This window comes from Ammospiza caudacuta, chromosome Z (assembly GCF_027887145.1).
Source record: "Ammospiza caudacuta isolate bAmmCau1 chromosome Z, bAmmCau1.pri, whole genome shotgun sequence".
NCBI classification, from domain to species: domain Eukaryota; kingdom Metazoa; phylum Chordata; class Aves; order Passeriformes; family Passerellidae; genus Ammospiza; species Ammospiza caudacuta.
This window is the reverse complement of record NC_080632.1, coordinates 52044304-52071972: the sequence shown is the minus strand read 5'-3', so window position 1 is coordinate 52071972 and position 27669 is coordinate 52044304. Positions and strand designations below refer to the sequence as shown.

The following is a 27669-nucleotide window of genomic DNA, read 5'->3' as shown; positions in this document are numbered from 1 at the left end:
GTACATGAGTTCTGTGCAAATGCTGCAGACAGAGCACAAAGTGGGGTGGAGCCTGCTTTCACACCACAGCAGATGATGCAGATTCTCAGTAACACTTCTGCTGTAAGGTACATCTCTGGGGAGGCTTTCCTTGTCATGGTTACCCCCTTAAGAGGAAAAACAAAACCCACATCCTCTTCATTTATGCATATATATTGATAGATTGGTAGATAGACATATATTAAAGAGCAAACAAGAGGGAACATCAGACAGAAATCATGGGTGCTTTCCTCCCTTGGTACACCTTCACTGCTGTCATTCTCCTGGCTATTCATGGAGGTAAGTACACCATTTAATACTTTTGGAGATAAGTCCTGACATACAGAATTCTAATTAAGCTAACATGTATTAATGTAAAGGAAGTAATAACAATTGTTATTTGAATTCTTATAATTAGTTCCTCTCAACTGTCAGCATGTTTTGGTCTTTCACACAAACAAAATAATTTCTGAATGGGTCTTAAGTAAAGCTGCAAAGTCTGAGCTGTTTGGAGGAGTTCTGAGTAGAAAACATAATGATTATCTCATCTTTCTTTTCAGAGCCATACACATACCTTAACTGCTTGATTTTCTCTTTTTCTGGAAAACAGATTCACATAATGTGGTTTATACTACATAGTCTAGTTTCCCTGCACAATATTTAAGATATGGGAAATATGGTGGATTGTTACTCACGATGAAAGCTAATAAATTAAACATATCAGTAATGTCCAAGAAAAGAAATCTGTGCAAAAGCAACAAAACTTTGGTGTGGGGTTTTTGCCCAAGCTCACCCCACTGATCTTGTTTCAGTATTATTGAAATGTAATGAAATAATTCTGCTGAGCGGTTTTAAAATTCTACCCTGAAGACCATCATTGTGACATATGTGCATATTTGTGTGTCTGTATCCTTTCTAATTATAACAGCCATGTTTTCTAAGAGACTTGGAGTGTCTTACAGTATTTGTCAGCTCAGCTGTGTGTCTTGTGGCTTACTTTTTTAGATTTGTGTGTGGATATCATTGGAGGAAATGAAGTAGCGCCACACTCGAGACCATTCATGGCCCAAATCAAGGGACGAAGAGGAATTATTTGTGGAGGAGCTTTAATTAAGGAAAACTGGGTGTTAACAGCTGCACACTGTAACACGTAAGTTCTTACTCTGATTCAGAGATTGCCCTTAGAGGGTGTCTGATATCTCTGTTCAAGCAGGAGAGTTAGTTTATCTGGTAATTTTATCCATTTATCATGACCATGATTAAGTTCTAATTACTGTGCATTATAGGTTCTATCATCAAATTTGTTATAGTGAGTAAAAAAATACAACAAAGTATACTGATCATATCTGTTTCTGAAGAGATATCTAAAAACTTCAAGCTGCACATTAGCATAGAATAGCAATACTGAAGCAGTGAATTTGGAGAAAAGTTTTATCCCTGTTTTCTCAGTCAACCTGTACACTAGATGAGAGGAGTGTCCAGTCTAAACTGCTGCTCTGAGAAAAAAAATTAATTCTTGTAATTTTATTCTATAAGAGATACACAATTGACTGCAGAAAAGACAGCATGGGGTTAACACAGGAGCAAAAATCCTCCAAACAGCTGACAGGAGGCACTGAGAGATCTCTGCCTTGCCTGGTATGTTGGCTGGGCAGACATCTTTCTTCTCCTGCCCAAATCAAGATGCAAATGGATATTTAGCTCTAGTGAGTCCTTCAGCGAGGCAAGAAGTGAGTTTTGAATTACATCCCACCCCTACTTGCTTTTGTGAGGAGGACTGAAGCTGCTATTGAGCCAGACCTCACACAGGTTCTGTCACCAGGACCAGTGAGCCACTGGACTCTGCAGACACCAGAGAAATGTCCATCTGTCCTGTCCAGACAGGGAGATCTGTGGGACCTACTGTAAAGAGAGCACTGGGCCCAAAAGCTGTGTGTTAACAGAAAGTAAAGAATGTTTCCAAATGAGATTCTGTTTAAGAGAAAATACAATTAATTATGAACCTAATGATGGCTCAGTCAACAGACAGCTCTCAGCAGATGAAAGAAAGGAGCGACCGCTTTCCAGGGTTGCATTTTCCACAATAAGACATGAATGAGTGCCAATATGCACATCTCCTAGAATATTCTCTCATTGAGCTGTGGGATGTGTTGTTTGCCCAAGAGCAGCTGTACCTGTAGTCAGGCAGTAATGTCTGCTTGACCTGCTTGGCCAAGGAGTGCCAGGCTGCTGGTCTCTGTCAGAGAGCCACAGCAGGCGCAACTCTGACACCACTTGAGGATCTTGGAAGCACAGGAAGTTGCAGAAAAACCTAGAGAAGAGGAATGAACTGTGTCTCACACAGATTCAGAAAGTGGTGTTGAAATATGTTAGAGTAAAGCAATGGTACATTTCAATACAGTCAGGATATCTGAACTAACACTGCTGTGGCCTATTTTCCTAAATTTTCAGAACAAATTATAGAGGACACTGTTGGTGAGACAAGTGCCCACAGCAAATCTGGTGCATCCACCAGATCCACCACTCATTCAGTTCCCAAAAGGGAACAACAGGGATGGAAACAGCGTCAAGTACCTGAAACTTTTCTGTGCTCCTGGGAAGCTGAAAATAAGATAGTATGAAGTTTGATTCACTGAGTCATATTTTTCTTTTAGCTGTTGTATGAACAAGGTCATCTTTTTGATATTTCTAGTTACTGTTCTTTTCAGGCACAGGAAAAGAGACTGTAGCAGCTGGTCATTATAGCACCACATTATTACCAGCAAAAAATTTAGGGTTACATCAAAGTGAATCCAAATAACTATGTAGTCCTTTCCTCAGGAAAAAAAGCAAAGTTATTCTTGGAGCCCATTCATCAAAAAAAAGAGAAAAAGAACAGCAAGCTTTTCAGATTGCAGAACATTTTCCTCATCCATGCTACAACCCCAGTACCAAGGAAAATGACATTATGCTGCTTCAGGTACAGATTTATATATCACTTATGGAATATAACACTACACTGAACTATTTTCTTCCTTCATCTCATCTAGGGAGATGAGCCAAGGGAGTTTCTGGGGCCTTTTTTTCTGGAGTGATATTGTCTGGTCTGCTAATCCAACAGCCTGGGGAATTGGGGATGCATTGGTAAATAAGGCAAGCAACAATTCCTGTAATTGTTGCCACGGCTAGTATACACATTCTGGAGCTTGATCAAGACATTTCAGTTTATGGCTTTTCCATACAGGAATAAAAACACATGCAGATAAAACATTTGGTTAAAAGCACTAACGTTCTGTCTGAAAAGGAGTTCTAATTAAAATGTCTGGCTTTTCTGATCTTCAGTTTTGCCAGCATCAGTAATTACTGTTATTTTGTCTTCTAAATGGTCTGAGAGCCAAAGAAGTAAAATAAGATGATTTTTAGAGCTAATAGATTATCAAAGTGGGTTCTTATGAGACAAAGAATACTCATTTTCCCACTCTTACGTTGATGACATAACTACTGTCACAAAGAATTGAGGAATCTCAGAAAGGGATTTCTTTAATTATCATAATGGGAAAGATCCAATGGTTAATATGCAAGGGCCTCTGTTAGACTCTGTGCCATAATACCTATTTTCCGTATCTTCTACAGCTTCGGGGAAGAGCAAAACTTAATAAAGCTGTGCAAACAATCCCCCTGCCTCCTTCAGATTATGATCCCAAACCAGGAACAGTTTGCACAGTAGCAGGATGGGGTATGACTACAAGTCCTGTGAGAAATTGTCCAGGCAATCTCCCTTCTGCCCTGATGGAAGTCAATGTCACTGTCATCAGGAGGGAAATATGCAACGATAAAAAGCATTATAATGGCAAACCTGTCATAACAAAGAACATGATATGTGCAGGAGCTAAGAACAAGGATTCATGTCATGTAAGTATATCTACTATGACTGCATAAATCGTATAATAAAAATAAAATATAATGTACCAGCATTACACATTCACGATCTCTGTCTCTCTTAAAATCAGTGAAGAATTTTATCAAATGTCAGTGAATTTACTAAAGCTTGTTCTTCCAAGCCTTAAAATCAATACTTAAGATGAGTAAATTCACCTTCACAGCCTTTCAATATTGCAGTTGTGTCCAGGCATGGCAGATAGCTATCCTCATCTTCAATAAAATGAGTTTAATACTAAAATATCCACAAAACAGCTTACGAGCCCATTTGCAAGTAGATAATCTCAGTGGAACAACTTATTTGATGTCAGAAGACTTTGAAATAGGTTTTGCTGAAATGCTAAAAAGCATTTTAACAGTGTTCCAAGTCAAGTACAGGACTATGTAAGAACTGCCACATTTTAAAATATTTAAATATTGCATTTAAAAGAGTTTGAATTTCTGGAGGCTTACACTTTCCATGAGGAACGTTTTCAGCTTTTTTTCTTTATTTGCAAAGAGACTGTTTCTTCCCTAGCTAGATTCATTACCCATTATACACACTTGAATGATCAGATTGAATTATATTAAGTCTTTTTATTCATTTGTTTTGCTGTCTGAAATCCTAATTTCCAAGGAGGAAAAAATGATCCTTAATAACACTGGCTACATTTTTATTTTCTCCATCTAACTAGTGAAAATTTTATTTAAAGGAAACATTTTTTAGCTTTTGTTGATTTGAATGACTGTATTTTCCCTTTTTTTAGGGGGACTCTGGTGGACCTTTAAGATGTAATAATATTATGAGAGGCATCACTTCATTTGGGAAGAAGAAATGTGGCAATGCTGATGGCCCTGGTGTCTACACTCGACTCACCAAGCAACACCTTAAATGGATAAGGAAAACCATAGGGGGGGCCTAGCAAATTGGGTTTGGGCCACATGGTTTGTGTAAACGGGCTTTTAAAAACAGCTTCAGTAGTCTGGTAAAAGAGGTATTCTCACACTGAGTTTCGGCAGCTTGATGTAGTTCTGCTACAATGGCATTTATAGCTTACACTGTCAGCCATGGAGTCATTGGGGGTATTTGGGGCTGAGGATTCCAACATCCCTGTAGTGCATGTTCACACTGAGCTCTACACGGACTGGTATTTCAAATCAAGAATCTAATCCTTGTTTGGGTCCTCATTCCTTATTAAGTATATATAGCACTCTTTTGTACCTGGATTTCTGAAAATTAGTGGTGTGCTATGTACAAGTACAGACACCTAAAAACGTTTTAGGTTTCTCTGCAGCAAAGCTCTTGGTTTTATAGATGTAGTGGATTGTAAAGCTTCAGAAAATTTAATTGCAGCAATTGTGGGACATAGGTATTAATTTTCTGACTGTCTTGTATTTGAAACCTCTAGATTTTATCCCTTTATGTACTTTGCATTTAATAAAGCAATGGCAATAAAAATCTGCTGCTTTCAGCTGTCCATTTATGTGGAAAGCGCTGACTCTTGCAGCATAGATGCTCCATGTACTACCAATAGGATCTGTTAACTATCTGTGTAATGTTCCATACATGTTAAATGTTTGCAAAACATACCAAAATAAGCAGCACTGTGTTTAAAAAAATTTCTGAAAGCCCACGCTTCAGAGAAATGACATGACTGTATCAATATGATACAGCACTGTTGATCATATAAAGCACTCTTAATTTTATGATGCCAATAGTGCTGCTTCAGACATGCAGTGAAATTTTTAAGGGCTTAAACAAGTATTTGTCAAGCAGCAAACAGACCTCTTGTGAAAAATGTTTCTGCCTGCTTCTGTATTAACAGACGAGCATTTTCAATGCCATGAGCACCTCAAAAAGGGCTTGGATTTATCTTGTGTTGCTTCAAGAGGTTTTTATTTGGAGGTAGACATTAGCTAAGAGAAAGCAGGGAACATTCAGTGGTGGAGATATTTTGCATTGATTTTAATTTCAAAATTACTGCTCCATCCATCCTTGGTAATTAAGCACTACTTACAAACACAATGAGAAAGCACAAACTAAAACTTTTTTACACAACTGCATTTACCTAATGTCATTAAGAAGAGACAGTAGTTTTCTCATTAGAGAAGATAAAGAAGGCCTGAACTACAGGGATCTCTACTGGAAGTTCAGATGATGAAAAACATCTTTTTTTCCCTGTGTTACAAACATTACTCAGTCAGAACTTTCCATATTCCTATTCTTATTCATAAATTGTTTTTTTCACTCTTGGTCTGAATACACAATGTGTACACACAAAGGGGGACACAAATACAGAAGCAAAGCAGGAGCAGAGAAAAAGACTCTCAGACAAATAAGATTGCATCAGTGAAACTGAGAAGAGAATTTGACCCACTGACTGCTACCAACAACCAAAGCAGTGACTTGATTCTGTGTTTAAACACACAGGAAATAAGAAATTTCAGAATTTTTTATTCTTGCAAACTACCAAACCCCTGCTTAGGCAAAAACTAATTCTTAAAACCTTCAGGAAACAAAATTGTCCTTATTATCTTGCAGCTCACCTAGGCCTGTTTCACCCTTCCCATACATTAGTCTTGCTTCATTTCTTTGTTCAGATTTTCACTGCCTTTCTTTCCTCATGCTGTTGCATTATCTCAGCATTCTGCTTCCTCTTCGGCAGGATTTTTCTTTCTCTCCAAAAGTCACAAACAGCACCCTTGTCAGTGGAAAATCCCTCTCAAATCCTGTAATTCAAGTATTTCCTAATTTTCCAGATGGTGGTTCTGAGCCAAGTGTTGGAGAAGCCTTAGAGATCAGGAAGGATAGGTTCTGACCAAGGAGAAGTTTTTAATGCATGAAGAAATGTGTTGCAGAAAAATGTGGAAAACGTGCAGCTTTCCTCTTGTAGTCTGAAATTTAGGACCTACCCCAAAATACTTTTTAAATGGTGTTTTTTTCACATGGATGTTTTTAGTGAATTGTGCAAAATAAGCCTGTAGAGTTGGACTTACAGGGTAAAACCAAAATTTTACCTTCTGTCACTACTGCCAGTAGCATAAACCTGTAGAAAAAAAGAAGCAGCAAGAGAGAACTGCATTTTCCTCTAGATGGGGAGGTCTCTGCTCAAGAGGCATGATATGAGCCCATTCACCACAGAGTTTCACCACTGTGGAATGGAGCCCACACTAGCTAAGAAAAATGCTATGATAATTTGATGTCCCTGTTTTCTTCTCAGTCTGGCTATATAATTGGAAGGAAGCAACAGATATAAACCACATCACAGAAACTCACCTAACATGTATGTAGGTAGCATCAAGTCAGGTCATGTAGGGGCAGAACTGGGCACATCTGCCCAACTCAGTGCTTTTAAGTGTGGGAACAAATGGATGGCTCAGTCATTATACTCCAGATGATTGTTTTGTCATATTGATATACCTGAGAAGAAAGACACTTGTACTGTATGAGCAATGAAGTTATTCTTCAGGCAAAAATTATTTTTGACCTTAAGTTTTGGGTTCTATATGTTGTACAGTGCTCCACCTTGGACAGGACTGTAGGGATGAAAATCTGATCTTAGTCAACTCAAATTTTCTCAAACCTCAGTGCCACCCCTGGAGACTCAGCTTTCAGTGGATACAGACCACAGACAAAGAACAAGTTGAGTTCTTAGAAACAGGTTCTGATTTCTGTCCATCCTGGGCCTGAGCAACATACCAGGCGTGTAACTGACAGTGAGCTAAAAGAATGCCATATTCTATAGGGAGGAAGTCAGGATTTCAAATTTTGACCAAGACTTCATATGTTAAGACCTCTGCACTGGCAGAATGAGGAACCTACGCAAGAACGTGGCCAGCTTTCAGCAGCTTTACACTCTGCACATTCAGAAAAAAGCACTAGAGTATGCATTTAATTTCACTTCAAATTAGTTACAGTCTGGAATGCACACTTGGATGTCTTCTCAGACATGGTCACATAATGGATCGACAGGTCACACAAACAAGGTCCTCTCGTAGTTATGGGCTTTTGAAATCAGTGGCTTTTCCCACTTTTAGATATTGTGCTTAAATACATCTTGACTAGTCATCTTAAATACAGCTTGACTAGTCAACACTGAGCTGTAAGTAACTAAGATATGAGAAGTTCTTAGGCTAAGAAACAGCCTTTCTTATTTTGACAATTCAGCATCCAACAAAATGTGCATGGTTGGTATTGGTCAGGTCCTTCCATGCTACAGCCTCCCATCTTGTGTCATGCACCTCCTCCTATACTGGATATAAATGATATAAATATAATTTAGGTGCTGCCAAAGGAAAGAGAGGATTTCTGGGCAAATCAAAAAATGCATGAGCAAAGAGACTAGTTCTACTCATTTATTTAACATTCAAAATGGGGGAAAATGTTTTTTACTATTCCTAAAACATTTTAAATTATTTAAAATACTATTTTGAGTATTTAAATCAGATTCTAATTGTCTGATAAAATCTCTATAAACAAGCTTGTTCATATTGGAAGATAAGCACAGTATAAGCTATTTCCCACATTTGGGCATCAGCTTCTTGGCAGCAATTTCTCAATTGACAACCAGTATTACCATTTTCTGATCTTCTTTGAAGACCACATGAGATGACATGAGAACCCAGTAGCTGAGTAGCAGGTTTATTGCAATCTCTTACTAGCTAAATTACCTGAGGGGTCCCAACCTTCCAGAGCTAAAGTTAGCGACCACATAACTTGCGAGCAGCAGAAGATGAGGTCTTAAAAATCATGAGAACTAAAGACATGATAGTTTCACATTCATTTACAGAGACAACTTATGCCCCTGTCTGTTTCTTTTCATGCATTTGACCACAGTGTTATTTTTCATAGACTAGCACTGCCCTAGTCCCCTAATATCCTAATCTTTCCCAGCTACAGGAAATATTCTAAATAAATTTTCAGTTGTGAAAAAAAAAATTAATAAATAAAAGGACTCCAAACAATACAAGTTTCTGAGCTCAGAGGGCTTTTAATATAAAAATGCAAGAATGAATCCTTATCCCTTGCCTCTGATCATTCCTAACAATGAAAGCAAAGCTCCAAAGGTGTTTGTAGGCAGAACACAATGAATAGCACTACTCATCTGTATCTGAATACCTTCTGAGGCCCTATCTTGCAAGGCAAATATATGTTAATGTCCAAGGGTTTTATTCTTTGTGAGCACTAAATAAAATTCACAATATGATGACACCTGCACTATTTGCTGGCAACCAGAATTGAATTGGCACCCTTATGAAATGAACTAACAGTTGTGTTCAGCCCAAACAGCATGCTCCTATGCCCATCTGAATTCTTAATTAACTTATTACATAACTATGCATAATAATAGAATTATTATGCAATTTTTTGTATTTTAAATCACTGTCAAATATAGTTGGTGGGTTTAAGGAAAGGAAGCAATTAAAAATCTAGTTAAGACATTTTCCTAATTATGTTAATTATCATTACCACTATGAAAACAATAAACAATTCCCTGTAAATAATTTCTATTTAATTACATACTTAAGGTAGAACTCAAGGAGTATTTAGACAGATTCCATAAGACAATTTATGTGATACAAAGAACAAGGCCTGAACTGGTCTCTGCTCATCATAGTCCTTGAATAATTCAAGACAATATATATGAATTAGTATGTGGTTACCAGTGGGGATGCTAAGGTAATGTAAAATTTATTGCAAGAATCAAAGATAAAAGCAGGACCTAACACTTTATGCTAGTGCTTTGCACAGTTGGATTCCTTCCATGTTTGCTAATATAATTGAAATATACATTACATTATTCTTCAGAGTTAGGATATTTTTCCTTTAGGTTAAGACAAGCTACTAACATTTCACATAATAGACTGATAAGAAAATTTTGTTCTTTTAAATAAAATTGTACTGTCCTTTGTCATGTTTTTATTGGAAAGAAGACATATATTTTGAATTATTGAATGGGCTGAATATATTAATCACTGACTTTCAAGAAAAAAAGTCACAAGAATGAGCTCAAATAACTGTTATTAAAAAGCTTTGTTGCTGTGCATGCTCTCCCCAGACCCATGTTGTTTCCACAGACAAGACATCCCATCCACTGCCACAAAAATGAACCTACTCTGATCTGAGCTCAGGGTTATATGCAAGACTTTCCCTTTGTTACCTATAAAATAAAACATGTACAAAAGAAAAGGAAAGTTATATCAGAATTCTACACTGATTATGCCAGTCATTTTCACCACCCACACTATGGCTTGTTCCACTTTACTGCAGCAGAGAAACATTCTGCATAGGATGTGGGAAGCTATCATCCTCTATTGACTGTTTTCATATTAATAAGGAGCCAAAGGAAATATATTCTTAATAGGGAGTAGGCTTTACCTGTCTGCACCACTTTGAGGAGACATTTCTGCCAAAGGAACACATTGAACCTGAACTACTATTGTCCATGCATTCACAATGTCAATCTCATCTGTGCTTGGTAATGTCTCTCACTGCTGAGCCTTTCCATCCGGCTGCACAGGCCTTGCAGACAGCTCACAGCAGCTGATCCAATAATGAGATACTGTCTCCAGCTGCTCAGTTATCACTGCTAAAGAGATCTTATAACAGTGACTCCACTAAGCCATTTAGTGGAACTGTGTTGTCAGTTTGTCTGCAGTTGTAGTAAAACTTGGGAGCTACACATGGAAAGCAGAAAGCTACCCAGTCTAGCAGCACAAAGAATGTACCAAACTCATTAACGTGGTTGTTGAAAAATCTCATCCACAAGCAGACACTGAACTTGAACTGAAGGCAGGAGAAATCTGTAACTCAATTGAGACTCTCAAGAACTGCGTTTACCTCATAGACTTCTTGTACCTTTTAGGGCTATGCCAATGCCAGGAAAATGCGTGAGGTTTTTAGGCACATGGCAGCAAGAGAAATTTGAAGCTTTGTTCCCTGAAGTTACTGGACTTTGTCTTTTCTGGCTGGGTCAGTTACTGGCAGTCACACTGGTAGGCTAAACCCCCAAGAGAAAAAAAATCTTCTGAGTAGTAGTTTCTAAAGCAGAACATATAAACCACATCCTAAAAGGAAGCACGAAAGTAAGAAGTCATGTGTGACGTGCTAAAATGAATGTGAGCGACCTGTGTCCTCCCATCACTCGTACCTGAGTTCCCCATGGACACAAGAGAATGGCACTCTTCTAGTTCAAGATACTACAAGGACAAACATGTGAGGAACTGTGCAGCCCTGTGACACCTAATGAAGGTCACTGCTGCCAATGCAACGTCTGCCCTTAAATTGTGAAGCTGATAGAGTGGCTCACTGGAAACACTATGGCTAAATGAAAATACCTGCTGTCCTGGTGCTGAGCTACATGAGTTCCTGCTAAACTTCTTTATTTTAATTTCAACACCACTAAATTATTTTAGCAGAGATCAATTTTCTAGCTTTGCTCCTTCTTAAGTTATTGAAATATACAGAATCTTTGTCAATATTTAGGATTGAGATTTTACAACTCGGTGAATTCCTTATGCTGTGTCTGTTCAGTGTCTGTAACAACTCTGAGGGAGGATGTTGAGTTATAATCTTTGGAGGCACCCAAAACTGTCCGTAACACTGATTGAAATTTAATTTACAGTTTAAGTCAAAAAGTAGTGGAGGGCAATAGAGACAAATCAGACAAGCTGAAATTACTCATTTGCATGGGTTTTTGGGTGGAGTTTTCTGGGTTTAAGTGCTCAACTGGTGCTGATAGGTCCTCATTCTTAGCTGGGGTCTTCAGCATTTGCAAGAGGTTTATAAAATGAAATTCAGTTACAGTTTGTCAGATCATTTCTGTGGGTGTAAAACTTATGTGGTTAAAAGTGTCTGAGGTTGACTTAGAACCATCTAAGTTGCAATCATCCACCACAGCATTTATTCTGATTGTATCTTGATACTTCCACAATTTTTCCCTGTATTTAATTTCTTACAGTGAGTTATTAGGGGTCTTCATAAGCAGGAATATGTCTGTGTAGCAATGATCTGGTCTTTTCTGTTCATGAATAACACCAGAGACGAGGAGGCTTAGCAAGAAACAACCTCTGCATATGATGTCGCCCTACAGCACCATGGAACAATACAGAGCTATAAGGAACTCCAGTTTCTCTGTCAGGGTGCAAGGGAAACACTCTGCAACACATTTATTCACAACAAAATCCTTCATCAAAGCACAGACATGTTTAAATAATACATGGAGATTTGGTTTAGACATCATTTGAAAGCTGGTTCAGTATCCTTACATCATGAGATGCAAAATCATCTATTTATTTAGAAGGGCCATTTACTTGTTTTCAACTCTTCAACGTACTGTTGCTTTATTGTTCTATCTAAACATGGTAACTACCTATTAGTATAAAAAAACCCTCAAAACACATCCTTAGCTACGCTGTAATAGCTCCAGCAAACCAAATTATGCTGCTCCACTACAGCTGAGAACCTGTTCCTTTGTCTCCTAATATTCAAACTCCAGAAAGCAGATGTTTTTTCTCTGACTCTTACACCTCTCCTCACCCTAGTGCTCTGGGAACTTTTCTTCCCCTTCATCATTCTCTCTGCATTTAGAGTTTTGGCCAAGACTGTCATTGCCAGCAAGGAAAGACGATGAAAAGTGTCTGGCTTCAAAACTGTCTCCTCTTCCATCACTTCTGCACGGAGACAGAAGTGGTGAATGAGAAACAACAAACTGCTTCTGAGTCAATCACACATGGTGGAGCTGAGAACAGCACAATTGCACATCCAGAGAAAATCCTGCTGTTCCTCTCACTGCTGAACCACCCTCAAAGTCAGTGGCAGTTTGCCAAATCAACACAGCTATACAAAAAGAACATAGCCGAAGTATGCAGACATTTCATCATTTCACCTGTGAATCTGTAATTGCACTTTGGATGATTTTCTCACAATTCATATGCCAGACACTCAAAATCCCATCTTTCATTCCACCTCGTGTAGCAAGGACTTTCGACTGCCAAGGACACCAGGTCATAACCTAAACAATAAAAAGAAAACAGATGCCAGAATAGATTAGGAGGTCAGATGGAAGAATAGAGGCATTTTAGCTTGGAGTCTAGCTGTTAAAATGAACTACTACAAGCACCCAGCATCTACACTCTGGGCAGAGTAGAATCCCAGAACTCCCAATGCTGCTTCCCTTGCCTTTGTTTCACAGCCTACACTGTTCCACACACCCTCATGAAACTACAACTTCTCTGCTTGCCCTTCAGAGGCCACAGACTCACACATCAGAACAGAAGAACCGAGTAGGATAGAGTCTTGCCTAAGCCAAGCCGTCACAGAAGTCTAAGGAAAGTGGCCTACAGGGCTTACAAGAGAACTGGTTTCTCCCAGGATATTTCCAGGATATGTCTAAGGCCCAAAATCTACCTGAAGAAAACTTCTCAGAGCTCAGTTTCACATATTTCAATAAATTTCCCTGATCCTTTAACCCCAGCACTACAGTCCAACCTCAGATTCTTTTGGGAGAACAAGCATCTTGTAAATACTCTACTCTTCTGCCTCTTAATAGTATTACCTGACCTATCTCCCACACAGACAGACACTACATAAAGAATCTTAAATAATTTTATTTAAAATTTCCTTCTTCAGATTATTTGTCACCAACAATGGCATGAAAACATGGTCAGGAGGGCAAAAGTAACCTCATATATTAAATTATTGCAGCAGAGGTAGTTTTCCAAAACCCCAAAAATCAAAATATCTTGTTTGCAAACTTGTAAGCATTACACCACCAAACTTTTCTGTGAAGATACATAGATACAAGAAATTGTGATAAACATTATTTCTGTTTGGCAATATATTTACAAAGGCCTACTAATCCAGTATCAAAGCCCTAGCAAGCTTACCTACTAAGAGAATTGGTTTTAAAATTAATAGCATTACGGACAGAAGACACTAATAGACATCAGTGAGATAATTTGAGATAATTTGCCTGAGCAACATGCCTTCTTCATATGCTTTAACTGCTAAGAAAGGACGTATGGTTTTCAGTGCCTGCAACTGCAATTTCACCCCAGGGCTGCTAGGCCAGATATTCAATGTACCGCCTCTAGACCAAATTGCCAGCAACATGTTGGCTAGTGAAAATTTCAGGCTGCAAATGATTTGTTTGTTTTGACAAAGAATCCCAACACGGTGCTGAGCACTCTGAACTTCAGAGTGAAGGGCAAATCCTAGTAGTGAACCACTGCAGACGAGAACAGACAGCATAGATTTAATGGTAATGGAACATGAAAAGCAACTCCATCACACCAGTGTTTCTTCAGAAGCAAACCACATCAGAGTGAAGCAGCAGAACAGCAGTGTTTCAGTAAGAGGAAGCACAGAACAGCCACCAAAGCACACCCTGGCTGCAGAGGTGCCTGACAGCAGGAAGGAGCCAAGCAGCTGCCCCATTCCAGCCAGGTGGAACACCTGCTGACTCTCACGTTTCTTTTCCACGAGCACAGTCTATGCCACTAATCTACACTCTGTTCAACTGCTGAGCCATTTGATGTAAACTATTGCCTGTTCTCCATGAAAAACCCTTTCACTAGGTGATTTTTGCCAAAGCCAGGTGTGACTCCATGCCCAACTGAGAGGCGGTGTAAAACTGCATTGTTCTGCTAAAGGGCTTTCTGGCAAGTTACCTGTATTCTTTGGTTCTGTCCCTTCCCTTGCCTTGTTTCTCCCTCCCACTCCAAGGCTTTAGAAAAATCTGCACAGCCTGACACTGCTGCACCAGCTGCTTGCTAGGAAATGGATTCACAGTTCTACAATATCATCAGTCTAATACTCTGTTCCAGTGTCAGTCTACCAAAGTCAGGAAGGAATACCCTGCCTGGAAGCACTGCTACTGACAAAGTTTAGCTCCTAGATATGGCTTTTGCACATTAATATGGGAGTTGAACTGAAAATACTGAAAATACCTTGCAATACATTTTGCCATTTTTTATGAATATTACTTACATTAATCCTATGACAAATCAGAAGAGATTCCTGCTGAAATTCACACTTAAAACTAGTACAATGCTGAAATAAAATCACCAAGTTCAATACAATCCTTTTAGGTATCTGAGAAACAGGTATATGACATTATTGCAATAGATTTATTTAAGGATTTTAATTATATTAATAAGGGTTAGTAACTGGAAACTTTCCCACAATGACTGTTAAAGGTTTTTCAGATACATATTGAATTACTTAGAAGCACTGAAAATGCACACACAAGCCTGACTTACTGCAAGATATGTCCTTGTGTTGTGCTTGTGTAATGGACTTTATGGTACTGAAATTTATTTACAGATTCATGATGATGCGCTGTTGGACTATTTTTAACCACAACAATTACAATGTAATCCCAAAGTCAATTGATACTTTGGAAACTTCACAGCGAAGTTCAGTGTAAGAATGTTGCTCTAATTTTAGTAATAATTAATATTAACTCCATGTACTTTTTTTTTTCTCCTTGTGCAGTTATTTTAACTCTGCACTAATATTAGAATTATCTGGTTAATTTCACACCTAGTAAAATAAAACCTAAGGCATCAACCATAACTGTAGTTCACAGGTTCACACTGAATTTTGTCATCAATTTCTGCTCCGAAGTTCCTGTTGTTTTCACTGCTTTGGCCAGGAGGAAATGTGAACCCAAACTATTTCTTACTGCAGTGAGGTTATGCCACTTGGCACTGGCAGGATGTTACACCTGCATCCTTGTAACCTAACCCACACAGCACAATTGCAACTGCAGTTTATTAACTGTTTGTTCAGGTGGTATGCCTGTACCTCCTTGCACCTCCACCTTGCAGACCTCATACAATCACAACCAGAACATCTTGTGAAACCAAACATAAATCTACCACTGCTGCTCTTATCAAGAGATACTAGTTTCATTGTGAGTTAACAATAAAGTCAGCCTACCCTCGCTATTATCTTTCTATTTAAGTAAAACAGAACACTAACATATGATTTTAAAATCACAGAGGTATTCATCATGCACAAGTCTCTCCTCAGCCCCTTCATGTGAGAGTCAAAGATCTGAAACAGAAAGTGGGATGGAAAAAAAACCACAAGAATACATCTGATCTTTGTCATCTGAGCCCACATACTGAAATGATACCTAAATGCAAAATATTCACCTGCTACTAAAAATACACCCTTGACAATGCAAAGGTCAACCATTCCATCCCTTCTTGGGTTGCAGATAGCAATGAGCTGGCCTTTTGCTTGCAGAGAGCTAGAGAGTGTGTACAACTAGAGAGCTAGAGAGATGTGCAGCTCCTAACAGCCCTGCTCTGCTGTGCATTTGGGAAGACAGATGGAGTCTTGATATCAATGGTGGGGCCATCTAAGTCACACACTGTTTCCCCAGCACTGGGCAGGCCATGGTATTTGAAGTTCAGACCCACGGGACACAAAACGATTTCAAGCTTGGGCTTTGCACAAAGCCAGTCACAGTCTCCAAGGCATAGTGAAATTCTGCAAGTGGTGACAGATTTTTGGGAAGAGAATAAGAAACAGAGACTGCAGAAACAGGTTAAATCCTCTTTGGCTGCTTTCCTGTCATATAAATCTACTACTGATTTCTGAGATGGGGGGGAGAGATGGGGGAAGAGGTAAATCACATTTGAACAAAGCCAAGAAAATCAGCTAAAATGAATGAGTCATCTGCCTGAGTAAAAGCAGCAGGGCTCTTTCTGGGAATAGACTTTACTGCTCACCTGCTCAGAACACAATTATTCCAGCCTCAATTACAGACAGGTGGCCAAACATATTTCTCAGCCTCTTTCTGGTTTCAATGTTTCACAACTGCCAATCCAAAACAAACAAGAAATAAAAAATTTGACAGCAGGAAGAAAGAAAAATTTGTTCCTTTCATTTGTTTACAATTTGGCCACTCCCCAGTTATGAACTGACATAATGAAAACTTGAAGCTCATTTATTTCACAAGTAAGACCATGAGTACTTCCAAATTTCAATACCTTTATCAGTGATGCAGAAGTCAGACTGAATTGAAGAGGTACATACCTGTGAGTTTAAAGCTATTTATTTACATGTCAGTCTTTGTGAGTTCATACATGGAAGCACTGTACTTCAGTGCCTTCAGATTTCTGACTCATGACTGCAGCAGGTAGGGCCAGGACTTATCTTAGCATCTCAGCTACAGGCACAAAAAATCCTCTTGTTAGTAGTAGTGTCGCATAACAGTAGGCACAGATAAGTGTGTATAATCAGATTGAAGTCAAATTCTCAAATGTGAACCTATAAGGAGTGTTTTGGATTGAACTGTAAAGACATTGACAGCTAGAGTGATCTTAGCAAAAGACATACAAGAAAAACATAGCCTGTGCTAAACAAAATAATTTAATGGGAGTTCCTCTTACTGATGGAAAAATAATCTGACTGTCACTGGAAAACTGCACCATTAATTCAGCCATCAGCTTTTTTTGTTTTAGGAGCTTCATTGCACGCAGCTAATTCTGGATGTCACTAGGTGTGGATGTTCACTAAGGTAGGTTATGACACTGGGAAGTGCTACATATGTTTTCAGCAGAGTTCTTCCATAGTCTAGTCAACCTTCTCAATTTGTTTCCATTAAAAAAAAACCCAGTATCAAATAGTTTGGTAGCCACTTTAGCTAAAAATGGAGAAAGACCAAAAAAAAGTAAGTTATCTAGTACTTGCACTTCTCAATCACTCATCCAAAATGCAAGGGATATTCCTTTTCATCCAAGCCAGACATAAAATGTGTTTGGAACTGGAATTCAAATCAATGCTTTCAACAGCTTTCAAATCAAGAGTTTGTCCATTCCAGATATGTGCAGCAGGTCCGACAGGCATAGGAATGAGATTCTCAAGGCTCCAGCCCAGCATGTTTAGCTCTAGAAGAAAGCTACTAAAAATTACTGCAAAAAACCAGTAGATAATAAGCTGGGGTAAGGGGCACTATGTTTGGGGGAGAGAGACTATGGAAAAACATCCAGAGAATTCTTCTACGAAACCTTTACTGGCAAGCATTCCACTTACATGAAGGAGAATACCTCTGACAAGCCCAGGTCTTTGTAAGTCTAATCTCCTCAAATGTATATGTTTACACAACAGCATCTGAGTTACAGTTTACCCACTAAAATTTTTTAATCTCTCTGCCACATCACTCACCCTAACTTCTTCCACCAGAAATGAGACTCCTTCTCCAACAGATACAGACCCAAAAACACCCTTGTTCTAAGGTGATTCTTGTGACTGACACATAGGACAGAGTCTATATGATACAGTTTGTCCACCATCTTTGAGTTAATGATAACATTTACCCTGCAAATGGTAGGGGAAAATGCAAAAAGTTATTAAGGAAACTCTGCTCCTCATCTTCAGGGCTTGCTCAGTAAATGGAGTGGGAGTACTGCCTCCATTGTCCCTGAAACAGGGCACACTGCACTTGCAACACAAATCTCTGTAATAATTAGCTTCAGAACACCCTGTTATGTCATGTAAGTCAGCAGCAGATGGTGTACGACATTTAATACCAAACCAGAACATTCTCATTTTGCATGACCCCAAAGCAAAGGATGTGCTACCATAATCCAAGGTCTGGCATCTTTTTTTGGTGACTGAAATTTCTCTGGAGAGCAGCTGAATCCATCAGCCTGTTTAATTATAGACCTGACTGTTGCAGCAGAAATCATTTCTGTAGACCACTGTTGTTAATGTTGTCAGTCTCAGCACCTTGTGCATTATCAGTGTATTCATGTATATATCAGTATGATATATACATGAACATGAACCTTTATCCTGTTCATGGGTATATATGGGCACTTGCAAAGCTATGCTGAAAAAGTCTTCCCAGAGACAATTATAAATGCATATACATAAATAGTTTGTTAGATCTTATGAAGTACTCAAAATCTTCAGACCTAAGATTTACGTGTGTAACTTTTGAGTGTTTAATTTTTGCGTCCTCTCCAAAAAGACATGAGTGAGAATTTACAAGGTGTCACCCAAACCACAAATGTTGTCACTGCTATCTTCCAAAAAAAGATATTTCAAAGTCCACTCAGTGAAACTGCTGCTGTGGCTACTGGCTGCTAGACAGCCAAGGCTGATTGCTGAAACATTTAACTTAATTTTAAGTGGAGGTAGATCTATTTGATTTAAAAGCTGTATTGAGATCTATAGCTGAAGGAAGGTGTATGAGAGTTACATCCTGCTGCTTTTCCATTTTATGTGAAGGGGACACATCACCATCTTTCTTGAAATACACAGAAGAATTCACAGTCTGTGAAAAAAACTAACACATTGGAGGAATTAACTTAATCATTGCAGTCAGTAGTATGAAGCCTCACTTCTTGCTCCAAAGGTGTGGATGGCTTCATGGTGGTAACACTCCTCAGCTCATTTTGGGTCCCCTCTTGACATCCTGCATTTGAAGATTCACCACACATAAATCAGTAACACAAAAAAGCACCACCATCTTTTCAAAGGCCTAAGCCTTTCACATTCTCATTATATTTGCCTCTACACACCTCAGAGGAGGCTTGAAGGGCCTAATTCATTCTGGGTAGGCTCAAAAAACTGGACACACTAGACTAGGGAGAAGCCACATTTCAACAGCTTTTTGAAACCCCCATGCATTTAGCCAGGTACAGCTAAGAATAGGCTCCACTGTATTTTGTTTAATAATTAATATAAAATATGGTGGTTTTTCTCTTTTTTTGCCTTTTGCAGAATTTGCTAGCAGCAGAATTGTTCCTGTGTGCTGTCCTGCTCCAAAACCCCTTATACAGTAATTTATTCTTTTACTCTCTGGGCTTTATTTCCCCACAAATGTCTGCCCCACTGACACCTAACCACAGGAAAAGGTTTTTAAAGCAAACGCCCTTCGGTCACACCACAGTGAGCTCATGACAGCACAGTAACGAGAAACAAAAGCCAATACAAGTGTGAGAAAGAAGAGTCATCTTTTGTGGTCACTGTCTACATTAGGCTGCAAAGATTCCTCAGCACTATGAAAAAAAGCCAGATCATTAGTGTTTTTAACAATTTAATGCTAGATTTTTATGTGTAAGAAATTATATTGCTATAGTATATAGAGCAAAATGCTGAAGACCCACATTTTTGCAATTTTCTCTGTGTTTTACTTTCCTTCTTCAAATTATTCCCCAGAAAGTAGTAATTACAATGAAACTTAAAAGCTTCAAGGGCAGAATATTATACTTATCTCTACAACTAACCTCTCTGGTTCAAAAAATAATTCAACGCTGATAAAATGTTTGTACTCTGTAAATATACACATACACATCCTACATAAAATTTCAGTGACAGTTGTGGAAAAATTACATTATAAATCCCTTCCATACTCTGTCCTTAACCTTATCCCCTATTCCAAAATTCAATTGGACAGGCTGCAAATGTTTCTCCTCTTAGTTGTAGTATTCCTTCTTTCTAAAGATGAGCAAGTGGATTACAGTAATTTTCTTATGTGTCTAAAATTCTGTGGAGTTAATTAAGGTTTGCAGGAATGACCTCAGGTCTGCACAATGGGCTTTGTAACACTGCATTCTAACCCTAAAAAGGTCTAACATTACTGAAATGAAACTTTGCAGTACAGAAAAAACTGTATTTCTAATATCTAGATTTTTTTATTACTTTTGAAAAATTTTCAAAGGCTTTTTCTGAATCCCAACAAGTAAAATAATTCATAAAATTTAGGGCACTTAATTGTAATATTCAATGAATAGTCACATTTCTGAAACTCTGTATACAATTTTCTTCTTTAATGCTGGTAGCTGGTAATATGGAATGAGACAGTAACAGGTTAAATCGTCTCTAACTCATTTCAGCATTCTCTTCTCTTGTGAGTAATTCATCTAGCCCAAATCATACTGGTTACCCTTTCAGCTTTATCCACCTACTTCATGGGTACATTAATATGCACAACAGGCACGTTAATATGCATAACAGGCATAAGTTAACAGGCATTTCTGAGTGGAAATTAAATTTCATTGTGCCATTTTGTTATTTTGCCTGGATAGTGGTGAATATCACTGACTTTTGGTAAGATTTTGGCACTCACATGCCTGTGTCAATTCTCAAAATGAAACTCAGGAAGTGATAAGTTGTCAGTACTATCCCATCAAACTACTCAATTAACAATAGGTGGGTGGCATCAAACCTGATATTCTTAAAGCCTGTATTCATCTGTCATCAAGAGAAAAAAACACTGGGATTTTTCCTTGTACTGTTGCTATTAACTGCTCTGAAATGAGGCTTATTTGCGCTGAAGAAAGCAACAAAAGAAAATACAAATCTACCACATAAACCCCAATTTCTTCTACAAGGGGTGAAATCCAGATTGATAAAGAGAAATAGCCAGAGCACCAAAACAAATCATCTTTCCAAGGCAGAAGACACCAAAATATTATTCTGATTTTTAATGAATGGTATCACACTCAAATAAGTATGGGAATACCTGTACAATTTCTTTTCAGATTCCCCCTGTTTTCAAATCACTTGATCATTCACACCCCCTAATGCCCAGTCAATCATAGGTCATTTTATGTAGTAAATCACCAACTCCTCCACAGATGAAACCAGCAGCAGTGCTAGGGAAAGTTTGGCCTTTCCCTGCAGGCAAGAGCAACAAAACTCCAGTACCTTTGCATGCACTGATCTCAGGTACTCCACAGTCCATATAACATATATCCCCTGCCCCTTCCACAGCACAACCCTATACTGCTTGTAGTGTCCTGAAACAGAAAAGCTAAATGAAATTAATGTTTTAGGACCACCAGTGTATTGGATGTGGGCCAAAGGAGAGCCAGGTAAGATGCTAGGAGTTAACCACACTGAAAAAGCTGGAATACTGTGTTCAGAGGTTGTGAGAACTCTAGAAATAGCTGTGGGCAGGTAGCTCTCAGCCACTTTGTATTACTGGGTAACACTTACTGGAAGAGGTAGATGCACTTGCTTTTCCAGTGTAGATGCAGACTGTACTGTCTTATTGTTCAGTATGCCTGAAAATTGGAAGGTATCTTTCCAGATGCAACTAGTATTTTCCCAGACCTTCACATCACCACTTTCTGCAATGCTATATCCAACCTCTGGAACCATTGGAAGCTAAGCTGAAGTGAAAATTTGACTGAGTTAAGAAGTCAGTTGAAAAACATATTTAAATATTGTGGACAACACCAATCCCATCAGAGGACTCAATAGTCATTACATAAAAGCCTCAAAACAGCCTGTCTCTGGGATGGGAAATGAATAACAAATACAGAATATCAAATCATGTTCAAATCATATTGCTGTAACCTGAGAGACTCAAGATATTTTTCCTTCCATAATACATGGTTTCACTGCTAATGATCACACACACTTTAACAAAGCTCTTTGAACAAGGCCACCTTAGCAGTGGAAGAAGGTCCAAACCTGGATTACTGCCTGGGTTACCTGTCAAACCTTAGTGACCTCTTGTCCTCTTCTGAACTGGCATTTGGGCTACTGTTATGAGCTTGCAGGGACATTTCCCGGATGCAGTCAATAAATGTGTCTGTGAGGGAAGAGCAGTTCTGTGGTGCACACACTGCAGGGCCATTGATTACAGCATCACACCCCCTGGATGTCAGAGTCCTCCCTCAAACCAGGCCCACAGACACTCCACTCCATGATCCCATTCCCTAAACCAGGGCTACAATATAAAGTGGAAAATAGCTACAAGGTATGTCTGAGGAATATGACCTTAAAAATTACATTAACATTTCCTTGCGTATGAAAGAAAGAGATGATGCAGCAAAAATAAGGAAAGAGATCTGAATCATTACATCTTTAACCAAGATTCAAAGAATCAGATCCGCTCACACAGGCAGAAATATCTTCATCAATTCCTAATAATATGCATTTCTTCACAATGGTCACTGAGATGACTCCTCTGATGTCAACTTTCTGCTTGTTCTGTAATTATTTATACATAGTAATGTGGAAATGCAGTAGATATTTTTACCAGCCATTCAAGATTAGTGAATTCTTTCTCTCCAATGTCTGTGAAATCTGCCCTTCCACGCACAGTCTGTGTCACTCTTCTTCAACACCCTGCTGCAATCATGACAAGAAAGGTCTTGAAAAACATAACTGGAAAATAGAAGTGTTTCTCCTTTATATATTCCAGCTGTTCTACAGCAGGCTTTCAGCTTTGAGAGGCATTTTCTGTACGATTTATACAGACAACTTGGCAGAAAGCTAATCACATTGCTTGGACACGTGTCCCTCTAAAATTAGTGCAGACATTTCTGTGGAAAATTGATTGTGTATGCAAGGAAGTAATATTCTGTCCCACAGAGAGACCACACACACTCACTGGTATGTGAGAAGATTCTGTTTTCAGCAGACTATTCTCAACAGATCCCATTCCTTTATACTAACAGGCTGCACAAAGTAAATAGTCATTTATTACTGTATTTGAGAAGATAAGTAGATTTTCATATGGATTTAGCCAAGACAGACTTTCAAATGGGTTTAGGAAGAACTTACATTTTGTTCATACCACAACGTATTGCAAAGATGCCCATATCACAAATTTAGTAAAAGGTTGTAGTCCTGGATCTAGAACTCTGAACATGTTTGCTCTAACTCAGATTCTACATATAAGTCACAGCATAAATCTAGGTTTACACAGAATCCACATGAACCTCGTGAGGTTCAGTAAATCCAAGTTCAAAGTGCTGCCCATAGCTCAGTATCAACACAGGCTAGGAGATGAACAGATTGAGAGCAGCCCTGCCCAGAAGGATTTGGGGGCATGGATGGATAAAAGCTGGACATGAGCTGGAAATGGGCAGTGATAGCCAAGAAAACCAATTGTATCCTGGGCCACACAAAAACCGTGTGGCCAGCAAATTAAGGGAGGTGATCAGCTTCTCTGTTCTGCTCTGGTGAGATCCCATCTCAAGTGCTGTGTCCAGCTCCGAGGCCTTTAACACAAGAAAGACCTTTTGTGGGTCCAGAGCAGACGCACAAAAGTGATCAGAGGGCTGGAGCACTCTTCTGTGACCACAGGCTGAGAGAGATGTGGTTGTTCAGCCTGAAGGAGGGGCACTGGGGAGTCCTTAATGTAGCCTTTCAGTACTTACAGGGGGCTGATAAGAAAGAGAAGTACAGGCCTTTTAGCAGGGCATGTTGTGATGGGACAAGAGGTAATGGTTTTAAATTAAAGGAGGGGAGATTGACACGAGGTATAAGGAAGAGATTTTTTACAATGAGGGTGGTGAAGTAGTGCAATATGTTGCCTGATGAGGTGGTGGATGCATCATCCCGGAAAACATTCAAGGCCCAGTTGGACAGGGCTCTCAGCATCTTGATCAAGTTGAAAATGTCCCTCATCACTGCAGGTGGTTTGGACTAGATTATATTTAAATGTCACATCCAACCCAAATAATTCTATTACTCCATTTGAACAGAACAACACATACTCATCTTCTAAAAGATGTTCCATTATAAGAAAAAAATATTTTCTGTACATAACTTCATGGAAAGAGTTTATTATCTCATCAAAAAAGAGCAGTTACATTCAATTTCTCTGTTGGCTAGATTGACCTAAGACTATTAAAACAATTGGGTTGTTTATCTTAAGAGTTAAAAAATTTACTGATTCTCCAATCAGTTGATGGAGGGGAGCGAGAGCAAAGAAAGCACGGTTTCCTCCTGAAAGGGAGAATTTCAAGACTAGTTTGTTTATTAAGAAAATTAAGTAATTGTCCCAAGAATCAGATTTCCCAGAATAGTATAAAAGCATGGTCTCTTTCCAACATCCAGAGATGCTCAAGAGTGCCACTATTACAAAGCATCAAACAACCCTAATTAGTCCATCAATGCTGACATCACCTCCTTTTGTTAGAAGTTCAGCTTAATATCCTCACAGCAACTTCTCAATTATATGAATTAAGAATTATAAAATGCCATGAAAAAGACTAGGTATGCATTTCTGAAGCAAGTTCACTCAATAGTTATGGTCAAAAGAATAATTATGGGAAAGCAGCTACTAACCTCTTCATATAACTTTGGAACTGGTGCAATCCATGGAAGAAAAGGAGAAATTGTAATCACTGACTAAAAGTTTTCATCTTAATATTTGAACAGTCACAAGGAGATAGCAGTAAAGTAGAGATTTTGTGTCATATTATGGTAATAGATTTTCTAATGTGAGTACCAATGCTTCACACAAGAAGTCAATTTTGTACTGAAGAGAAACTTTTTCACTAATGAAGGCAGGTAGCTAAAGCATAGATTTATGGTCCAAAAAGGCATGGATACTGCCTTAAAAAAAGAAAAAAATTGTGTGCCAGTGTTCACTACAAAGAATAAACTGATAAAATATACAGCAATAGAAAATAACACCTAAACAGGAAGTGTTCTGAAGTCTTTGTTTCACATGTTAAGCAGATTCCTTGTGTTCTTTCAGCCTTGATCAACATCTGGCAACCTATTTTCACAACAATATTCTCAGAAAGGTACTTTTGGGTAACTTTTTGGTATTTTTTTCATAGCACCTCATTCTATCTGTGTGACAAAATCAACAGCTACATCCTGAAGAACTGAAACAATTATCTCCTACAGACACAGTCCTTGTTAAAGCAAGTGGAAAACTGAGTCATTCATGTTCTTCATGGATATTTATTTCAATATATGCTTTCTCTCAGAGGTAACAAACCCATCTTGGGGGCTTCATTAGTTTAGTTTTGATTTTAGTTTACAGGATAACAGCCTAGAGAAAAAGAAGAAAAGCTGAATCAAATAAACAACAAAAAAGTTATTCCTAACTTTTCTCCAGCAGACATTTCCTAAATGGACCTTCTCATGTTACTGTTATCCATGTCAATAAGGCAGTACCCTCGTAACTAATTCCAGGCCAAAGACAAAGCAAATATCCTGTCTGTGCATTTGAATATGGCATAACTCACCTTTTGTGTTTCAGCTCTCCTGGTATTCCTTCCCTCCAAACCTGTTGCAGCATGACTGCTAGTAGAGTAGTTTTTGTCATAGAGAATTTCTTAGGCATCTGAGGTGACACTGTAAAAACAGTTTTAATGGAAAAAATTCCTTTTAAAACTGTGCATGGGAATATATGTCAAGCACTTTTTAGAATAGCACTGACTGTGTAAGAGAGTACTCAGAAAGCAGATCTGCACAATAAGTGGGACAGCACCAATACTGACATTTGGAGCAGTCACCCTGCTGTCCTTCTGTCAATGAGAAAAAGAGATATTTCTACAGCACTATTCATCTTATCCTAAAAGAGATTATTAAACAAGATCAGATTGATCACTCCCTTTATAAAGAATACCTGCTTACTACTGCAGCTCGTGTCTGGCCTTAGGTTTATTGACTAGTTACAGAAAATCCTGCTTGTTAGAAAATTAGCATCTGATTTCCCAGGACCACACAGGCTTTCGGCACTGCTTGTGGAGGCAGCATGAAGAACTTTCTGCTCTAGAGGACAGAAAGACTTCAGACTGTTTTAGAGTCAGAGTTTCCTAGACCTGAGCATGCATTACTGAAAAGCTCTGGTATTCTCCTTAGTAGAAGATAGAATTACACTTTCTGACCATACTCTTAGGAACATATCCAGAGCACGTAGGAGCATCTTTTATTAGTTTTCTAAATATTTCGATAGAACAATCAAGGAGTCAACCATGTAAAGTTCCCTACGTCTTCCAGGAATCCCTTTGCGGACATGCAGCAGGCAAACCCTTCCCCACTTTCCCCTGGCGCTGCTGGAAGCAGCAGCCAGCACTCTCGGGGCTCATTCGATGTTCCGTCAGCTCCCTCTGTTGCTGACGGAGAGAAGCAGCCTCCCCTGCAATCGCCTGCCCTCCAGACCGACTCAGAGTACTGCAAGTTTGATCTGCGCTCCAGTAGATCCCTTCCAGGGTGAGTAGAGTGCGGGTGAGCCCTGGGCAGTGTCCCTTTGTCAATTCATGGAGCCTCAGGCTTTTGAGAGGAAAGGGGCCTGCTCCTCCTGCCGTGGGTGCGCACCAGGCAAAAGCCAGGCCTCCCTCCGGACTGGCCTGCAGCTGTGGCTGGGCCTGCAGGAGCCGCACACACCATAAAGGAGAGGCAGAAGGAAGCCAAGGAGAGGCCTGCATGAGCTCTCCTACCCTTCTGCCAGTTGTTGATAGCTTTTCCAGATGTAAAGGTGCTGGTAAAGACCCTGTGGCCTCTTGCAGTCCAATGGAACTTAAAGCCATTCCTGTGTGTCGCACATCACAGCAAAAAAAGGCTGGTGTGCCAAGGACACTTCTTGGCTAGGGATAAGACCCGTTTTTTCATCTTTCCTTTCATCCTTTCACCCCACTCAGTGTTGGCTGTCTGTACGGCCTGCTGCCCTACGCTGTCTGCATGCTGGAAATGGGAATTGTGGGTACAGCTCTCCTTTCACGACAGCAGCATGCTCCTGTGAGAAAATCACAGAATCAATTAGGTTGGAAAAGACCTCTGAGATCATCAAGTCCAGCCTATAACCGAACACCACCATGTCAATAGACCATGGCACTAAGTACCATGCCTAGTGTTTCTTTAAACACTTCCAGGGACAGTGCCCCCACAGGGCTTTTGACGATCCAAGGCACCTTCAGCCACATAGCAATGTAGGTTTAGGGGTCTGGTGGCTCCTGAGAGAAGGACTGGTTGTCTGCCTGGAGCCAGGCAGGTTCTCTGACCTCCACCCATGAAAGAGGACTTAGATC

The 27669-nt window shown here is 39.2% G+C and overlaps 2 protein-coding genes across 2 annotated transcripts; one reads left to right on the top strand and one right to left on the bottom strand.

Moving 5' to 3' along the window:
- The first annotated feature begins 236 nt into the window (after window positions 1-236).
- LOC131571468 (granzyme A-like) lies at window positions 237-4838 on the top strand. Its single transcript, XM_058824190.1, has 5 exons — window positions 237-318; window positions 1024-1168; window positions 2839-2977; window positions 3631-3909; window positions 4683-4838. The coding sequence occupies exons 1-5, from the start codon at window positions 258-260 to the stop codon at window positions 4836-4838; spliced, it is 780 nt and encodes a 259-aa protein (XP_058680173.1). The 5' UTR covers window positions 237-257.
- A 5101-nt stretch (window positions 4839-9939) lies between these two features.
- On the bottom strand, window positions 9940-27171 carry CDC20B (cell division cycle 20B). Its single transcript, XM_058824406.1, is given in 13 exon segments — window positions 9940-10076; window positions 10295-10322; window positions 12804-12929; window positions 13916-14144; window positions 16660-16687; window positions 16690-16747; window positions 17620-17662; window positions 17664-17844; window positions 19257-19354; window positions 21969-22051; window positions 25885-25946; window positions 25949-25993; window positions 26673-27171. Coding segments are annotated over 13 exon segments (1617 nt in total).
- Between the last annotated feature and the right edge of the window lie 498 nt (window positions 27172-27669).